This window comes from Nannospalax galili, unplaced genomic scaffold (genome assembly GCF_000622305.1).
Source record: "Nannospalax galili isolate Female #2095 unplaced genomic scaffold, S.galili_v1.0 scaffold1878, whole genome shotgun sequence".
NCBI lineage: Eukaryota > Metazoa > Chordata > Mammalia > Rodentia > Spalacidae > Nannospalax > Nannospalax galili.
The window spans coordinates 449,176-457,369 of record NW_008341752.1 but is presented as its reverse complement, the minus strand read 5'-3'; the positions used below and the strand labels follow the sequence as shown (position 1 = coordinate 457,369).

The 8,194-nt window shown below is 41.0% G+C and overlaps 1 protein-coding gene across 1 annotated transcript in view; it reads right to left on the bottom strand.

The window, feature by feature from the left end:
* Positions 1–144: 144 nt before the first annotated feature.
* Lrp8 (LDL receptor related protein 8) overlaps positions 145–8,194 on the bottom strand; it is a 31,669-nt gene continuing 23,619 nt past the window's right edge. The window contains exons 13-14 of the mRNA XM_029565517.1: positions 7,122–7,298; positions 145–4,553 (exon numbers count right to left, since the gene is read on the bottom strand). Coding sequence (XP_029421377.1) covers positions 4,515–4,553; positions 7,122–7,298 — 216 coding nt within the window. The 3' untranslated portion in view covers positions 145–4,514. The remainder of the gene's footprint in view (positions 4,554–7,121; positions 7,299–8,194) is intronic.

Here is an 8,194-nt window from a genome sequence, read left to right as displayed (position 1 = left end):
ATCCTCAGTAGAGGTAAATAACACTGAGGATTATTTTATAGGATTATTGCTAAGATTGAAATGATTTATGTAAAACATCTGGTATACATAAGGGACTCAATTAGTGATAGTTCACCCCCATTTAAGTATCACAATGAAACAAAACAGATTTTAAAAATTAATTTAATCTCTCTAGAAACAGTGTACTGATTTTACAAATGTCCACATTTGGTTCGCAGTCCACCAAGATGATGTCAGTATAGCTAGTGAAATGTAGCACACCTCCTCCAGTCCCTCTGCCTCTGGAAGTGACGCCAGATTGCCTAGGCACTGAGTACAGAAACATGGAACTTGGAATGACAAGACAACACTATTAGTGCAACCAACAATTTACATGCCCAACTATGACATTAAATATGGTATGGGGGCAGGGGGCAACAACAGACAAGAAAATCCATTTGGATACAGTGAGTTTGCAAACCAGTACCTTAACCCCAAATTAACAGTTTATATAGAAGAAAATCCTACTTTAAAAGCCTGTGGTTTGTACAGTTTTCTCTTGCAGCTTTTGTAAAAAAAAGTATCAAAATCTTGTCTTTAAATATATATATTTATACGGGTGGCTTTTTAAAAATTACTTTTTATAGCACAAAGTGTTTGCAAATGCAGTTACTGCTGAATCTTAACTGTGCACATGGTGCAGTCTGGATGAAGCTTCCTAATTTTTTAATATTAACTGAAAATTTGAAGCTGTAATTTCCTCCACCCTTTAAGTTCTTTATATCCTGAAAACTCCCAAATACCCTAAAAATATAGTGTAAGGAGACTCTGACACTCTATCTTCATGCATTTATGGGGAAGGAAATCATTTATTCTGAAACTGCTAATATTGATGCTTGGAGAAATGGTGTGGATGGCTGGAGTGAGGAGGGCCTTTGTATTCTACAGGATAAGAACGGCGCTCTCCCATTCCATTAGCACCTGACTGTACAGTGATTTCAATCCCCTCTTCAGACTCCACCTCTACCATCTCCTTTTCTTTCTCACAGTTGAGAAAACCTAAAAGGTGCTTGACAACATGGCATGCTTCTGTGAAAATCACACTGCCCTTGTATTAGTTTTCACTAATCATATAAAAAAATCTGATTCAAATATAGGGAAATCAGTCAACATTTCCCTGTGGCCATCGGAAAGCTTGAAGCTGAATAATGTCATGTCTGCAAAGTACCATCAACACATCCCAAGTTTCCCATGATGCCTTGTTGTACATAGTAAATTACCAAAGAAATGTCTGCTTAATCAAATCGGAAATTATTTTATAGTGCTTATGTTGAACTTGTCTTTCCATCCAGCTTCATTTCTTGCCAGCTCTCCTTGAGTCTTTGATTCCAGTTATAATGAACGACATGTAGTTCCCAAAGTCCCCTGGCTGATTCATGCTTCCGTGTCTTAGCTCCATATCTCCTCTGCCAGAAGCTGCACTTCTAATGTTAAGATTTGGTTTCAGGTCACTTCTATGATGGCTCAGGTTTTCACTTCAGGCAATTTGACCTTTCTCTTTTGCTGTGCCCTGACCTGACTGTAAGTGAAATTTATATATATCCACACATATCTTCTCTGATTGATCTGGCACAAAGCTGGCACCCAGTGAATCCTTTGGGAATGCATATGTTGCAAACATAATTTTACCATAAATTTAAATCCCATTTAATTATTTTTTCTGCTTGAAGTTAGAGGTTACTTCAGTCTGTTTTGATATATGATCCTGCTCTGAAGAGTAAATAGTTTGTTTCTGGAAGGCTATTTTCTGGTAGTGCCTTGACCAGTCTACTGGAAAGACAGCCACAGGAGAGAAAGCAGGTTTGATTCTTTTTTGAGGCAGCCCAAAGCTGTCTCCTGGAGAAGGGGAGGAAAAAGACTGGGCTGGCTTTTTTAAAGTAAATATTGTTTGGCGAACTTTCTGCCCTCTTGGTTTATCACGGCACATCCTTCCAGCTCTGTAGTATGATGATTCCATGATCTCTTACTGGCTGTGGATACATATGCACAGGAGCAAAAAAGGCTGCAGAAAATTTTAACTACACCTCAGAATGAGGCTCAAAAAGCCTCCAAGAATAGGGAAGGAGAATCTGATTCCTCAGATTACTTCCTTACTGCTATAGAATATATTTCTCAACTTGCTTCTTGTAGATTGCTTCTACTGCCTCTGCTTACAAACTGTAGTTGTAACATGTTCAGGAAATATGGATGCCTCTAAGTTCATCATCTTTTGGAAATCCAAGGTTGCTGTATGTCCCTACTTTATTGTGAAGGCCAAGAGCTGACGGATGTTGAGAATCTATATATTAGCTACTGTTACTTAGTTCCCCAGGAAATTCAGTTTCTTTGGAAGCAGATTAAAGAAAAAGCTGCTGGTTTTGTGTAAATTCCGATGCTTTTCACTTTTGCCCTATTTCTTCAAAACTAATTTTACTTTCCATTCTTGAAGTAAGCGCCACAGGAGTTGGCCACCTGTTCTTAAAACTGTTTGGAATGGGTCATGTAGGTCAATTACATTTTACTCTCTGAATAAATATCTCAGGACCATCAACACATGCATACCAGAAAGAAGTTGTCAGGCATAATGCCCAAGCTTAATCAGTGACATAGAGCAAGCTCCAAAGAATAGAATGGCAGAACTCTGGACTATCTGTCTAGAAACTCAAAGGGTGTCAGGTTGGTGAGACATTCAAGCTTCATTGGGTTGGGGGAAGCTGGAGGGTGGGAACAGGGAGACAACTGCTTAAGAGTGTCAAGTTCCAGGTATGTCAAGATTAGTTATACATCCTCTGCTCTTACTTAAGCCAAATACTTCCATGTTTTACTTGTCCCTGGTTGTGTGGAGGGAATGAACTGGCAAAACAGCAGAATTAAGGAAAGACCATACTTTGGAAGAGAAAGGCAGTGGGGACTGAATTCCTTCTGGGACCCCAGAATTATGTTTTTAATGGCAAATCCCACAGACAGAAAAGAGCATTTCTCCTCATTCCCCTCAAGGCCCAGGAAAAGTAAAGGTAGTATCTATAATTAAAAAACAAATTATACATATACCCAGAGTTTTTCCTTTTATTTACAAAGTGGTAAACCAAATCCCTGTGTGGACATATACATCCAATATGCTATATTGCCAATACCATTTCCCCCAAAATATGACTTTGGGTGTGGCCACCTTTTGGGTCTTAATCTTATCTAATATGAACATATGGTGGTAAGAAACCTGCTTATTATTTTAAAATGTTTCCCCTACTTAAGGGAATGGTAGAGACTGAGGGGATGGGAGAAACATATGTGATCAAACTTATTCCAAAATCCCTGTCTTCATCCTCCACAGCATCTCAGAGGGTCAGTGCCTGAGCCAGTCCTTATCATAAACTCAGGCCAGTCTAAAAACATTTTCACTTAGCTCTGTAAGTAAGGATGAGTCTTCAGGTGTGCAGAGAAAATTTACTGAATTCAACCTGAGTTGTTACTCAAGAGCTGAACTTTAAAAGAAGGACTTACTGAGCTTTGGGTGTGCAGTCTTGAGCTCATAAGACCTTCTAGCACTATGTAAAATCTGTATACTGACCTAAGCCACAGACAAGAAAGCCCAGGTGGGCATCACGGCAGCCATGGGTAAGTTAAGGAGCTTTTTCCTGACTTACCAGGGTCTCAAAAATAGCCAAAGGTGAAAAGATCGACCTTTCCTACTACAGGTTTGCAAAGTATGGTATCTATTTACCGAGGGAAGTTTCCAAAGACATCTCTGAAAACTAGCTACCCCTCTTGTGAACTGTTTTAAAATAATCCTGTCTTTATGTATTTGAACATAAGTGTGCCCCTTCTCTACAGATTTTTTTTCTCACACAAACATACACACATAAACACACACAGAGTCTGTGTACTGGGCCAAACATACCAAAAATAAATACTCTCACTTCTCTAAATTATAGCGCTAATCTTATTTTTGAAATATGTTAATAAATAATCTAATGTGGGAGGGAGTTGAAGTGTTCTTTTTATACTTATGTTGATGGATAGCCACAAAGCATAATTATATTATTTACAAAAAAAAAAGCCAAACCCCTCAAACCTAAAAAAGCCCTCAAATCAAACATCCTCTGTAAATATAGTATTTAAATGATGAGTAAAGTTTGTACCATTGGCCCCCGTTTGGTTATGTACATCATGTTAGTCACTCAGCAGTAAGCCATTCCATGAATTCTTCATGGGTAGTGCAACAGTTAAAAAGTGTATAAAACATTATACATATAAAAACTTTCACATCCTTTGGATGTCTGCAGTTCATCATAACTTTGTGGTTACCTTTCCGCAACATAAATTTTAAAAAAGTTGTACACACACGCACACACGCATGCACGCACGCACACACACACACACACACACACACACACACAGACCCATATATAGAAACCCATTCATCCATTCATACACCAGCCAGAGAGAGTAGTGCATAGGACTGAACTCCATGAGGCACGAAGTAGGTGGTCCCATCCTCAGGGCAGTCCATCATCTTCAAGACTTACTGCCACTCGCTGGGGAAATAGATCAAAGAAATCATCATTAGATCTTAAGAGGCAATTTTTATTGAGCATCAACAAAATATGAGACAAATACTATTATTTTACACAGATTAGCTGACAATATTCAAATTTCCAATGACAAGATTTAGCATACTTATTTTAGAGATGAGAAAATGGAGGCCCAAATATATGTCTGCTCTGGATCACACAGCAAGTGGAGAAACTAAAGTTTGATCCCATGTCCATGTAAATCCAGAGATGTAGTTTGTTTTTTAACATTTTTATTATTTTTATTTTATGTGTATGAGTATATTACCTGCATGTATGTGAGTCTACCCGTGTCGTGCATTGCTGTGGAGGTCAGAAGAGGGCTTCAGATTCCCCTGGAACTGGAGTTAAGGAGGTTTGTAGCTACCACATGGGTGCTGGGAATCGAACCCGGGTCCTCTGCCAGGGCAGTTAGTGCTCTTAACCACTGAGCCATCTCTCCAGCCCTGAGATGTAGCTTTTTTCATCATTTTTGTAAAGGGCAGCAGAGATCTAAACTTTGCTCCCTCTAGGGTTTCAAGTTGGGTGAACTTAGGGTTAGGTATGTCAAATGTTACATCTTGGGCTATTAGCCCAAGGATACAAATCACAATTAGGTGAGTACTATGCTGCGCCCCTTTCAACTGATGAAACAATTAGAAGGCAATACATGTAAAAATTCAGACTCTCTCTCCATTTCAGGTCACTGGATGTTCAACTCTGTCACAAATGGCTGACCAGTGTCACAAATGGCTAATACTATCTGTTCCCCTAAGGGTTAAAATCCACCACCACCACCACCACCACCACCCCTTTTGAAACATGGTCTCCCTTTGTAGACCAGGCTGGCCTCAAACTCACAGAAATTTGCCTGCCTCTGCGTTTTGTGTGCTGGGATTAAAGGCGTGTGCCACCACACTTGACCTAAAATCCTTATACTGATGTGAAAGCTGTTTAAGTTTTCATGTCCCTGGTCTGCTAGACCCAAAGAGAGTTCTACACAAGAAAGCTCCTAAAACTTATAAATGGTATTTGATTCCTTTCCTTTCATTCTGTTTTCTTCTCTAGGATATACATCTAGCTTTCTTCGGCTGATCTTGATATAATCTTGACGCTACTGTTCCCACTTCCTGGACACCTTCCTTTGGATGGATCCTAGCTAGCTTCATTACCTTTCTCAAAGCTATGTGATTTGGGGCTAGCTTCTCTTCACTTCTTCAAGCCTTAGTTTCATCATCTGTCAAATGAGGTTAGGACCTACTTCATAGGACTGATGAGGAACCAAATGAAATAGCACATTTAGAGTTTTTGATCTGCCACCTAATATACATAGTGTCTGGAGTAGTCTAGATCAACCTAACCAGCATAACAAACATTTTCCATTTCTGGACAGTCTATATATGATAAAATGAAACTCCATTGCCTTTCAAGTTAATTTTGGGTTACTTGGAATTCTCCACAAATGCCATGGCTATGCTCCACTAACAGTGATGTTGGAGACTATCTTATTCTTGTCTAGTCACCCTCCTGTCCTCTCCAAGGCATACACCTCTAGGCCAAAGACAAGCCCCAGTAGTGATGGCAGAGCTACACACACACACACACACACACACACACAAAAGGACAGAAGAAAACTACACACACACACACACACACACACACACACACACACACACACAAAAGGACAGAAGAAAAAAGGTCGATTTCCAGAGTGGAGAGGCGTTTTTAATCTTGGCTTTGCTACTTCCTGGCTATAGTCTTAGGCAAGTTATTCAAATTCTATGAGCCTCAGTTTTCACATCTGCAAACAGGGCTAATATTAGCCCTAAATGGTAACTGTGAAGATTAAATGAGAAAAATGCATAGGAAGCACTGACAGCAATGTCTGACACATTGTAGATGTCTGCAAAATACCCCTGTACTCACTCCATTACTCTGCTTCTCTGCAACTGACAGGAGCTTGTTATTTAGACCTTAGACTCATCAGCAGTAACTCCCTCGCAGTTTCCTTCTCTAAATAATGACACTTTACAAGTACAGATTGCTTGGTAATTTACAAAGTGCTATTTGCCCTTAAACTTTCTAACCTTACGAGGCAGACAGATGGGGATTATCACTCTTATTTCACTATTGAAGGTAAGTAGACTGAGACCACAGGGCTATGGAGTGGTGGAACTGGGAGCCATCTTTGAGCAGTGTTTCTTGTACTGTGTACTTTCTGATCTCTGAAAGTTGTTAACTGTTTGTGTGGACTAGCCACAGTTAAGTATCCTCAAGGCCATCTGTAGCTCTCCCCATTTGTTCAACTTTCTTTCACATATCTCCCCTTTAGGAGCAGTTTGCTTCAGTGGCAGGTCGGTCTGCCACACATGCAGTAACCTTATTCCACATGCCATTTCCTCAGTCTCTGACTAACACAGTCTTCCTCTGCCCCAGCATCCAGCTTACATTTGCAGCCTTCCAGAACCAGAAAGCCTTGTAGGATTGGCTGTATCTGCCTAGGTTCAGGTCCTCACTCACCAGCCCCTCAGGCTCAGAGTGGCACTGCCCTACCTTGCACTTGACGACAGGCAGCTCGGAAAGAGGGTTCTTCGTGAGTTGGTGCAGCTGTGACCTTGATTCCCCCGGCAAGACAAAAAGCTCCTTGAGGGCAGGGGCTGGGTCTTCCAGGTCTCTGGTCTCCCCAAGACAGGGCTCTGCCCACAGTGGGCGATCAAAGCTGCTGATTGCCTGACAGGGGGATGGACTGGATGACCTCTGAGGTCATACTCAGCCCCCTGACTCTGCTGTACAACAATGACACCTCTTCTAAACACTTTACAATCCTTGATCCCCAACAAGCCTCTTATGCTCTAGGCCTTTGTACATTCTCCTGTCTAGAATATGATTTCCCTTCCCTACCTGAAAAATTGCTGTTAAAGTTTTTAAAACACAGCTTATCTGTTACTGTGAGGCATATGTGCCTCAGTTCCCCATTGTTGATGCTTTCATACCATTTGTTTAACAAATACGTTAGAGGCCAGCTGCATTATGCCAGGCCCAGGAGAACAGACTCATCTCACAGATCCTGCCCTCCAGGACCTCATAGTCTAGTAGACTAATCACCATGTCAAAAGTAAGTGGATTGTGGTGTGACAGCAGCAGAACGGAGAGGCCCAGGGGACTGTGGGGGAAGAAAGTAAGCCTAGGAATGCTTCCTAGAAGAATGGATTCTTGAGCTTCCACCATGACACTTAGCATCTCTAACTCCCCAACTAGCTGCTGAGGAAGCAACGCATTCCCTCATTACTTCTCAACAACTGATGTCTAACATGGTTTGGCACATACTGGCATACAGAATTTGTTGGAATTACTATATCCAAATTAAATAGCCAGTTACCATTCTAGGCCAAAGATTCTGAAAATTACTTAGCAGAAAGAAAGATATTTGGTTTCTTAACTGCCAAGGAAGAGTCTCTAGGTAAAAGGTGGTCCTGATATCTTGCTACCCCAATCACCTGCCTCAGTATGTCTGTGTTCCCCCAGAATCTAGAACAGTACCCGATATGTGTGAGGTTCATGATAAGGTTGAAGGAAGGAAGGGAGAGGAAGGCAAGATGAAAGGGAGGGAGGGAGGGAGGGAGGGA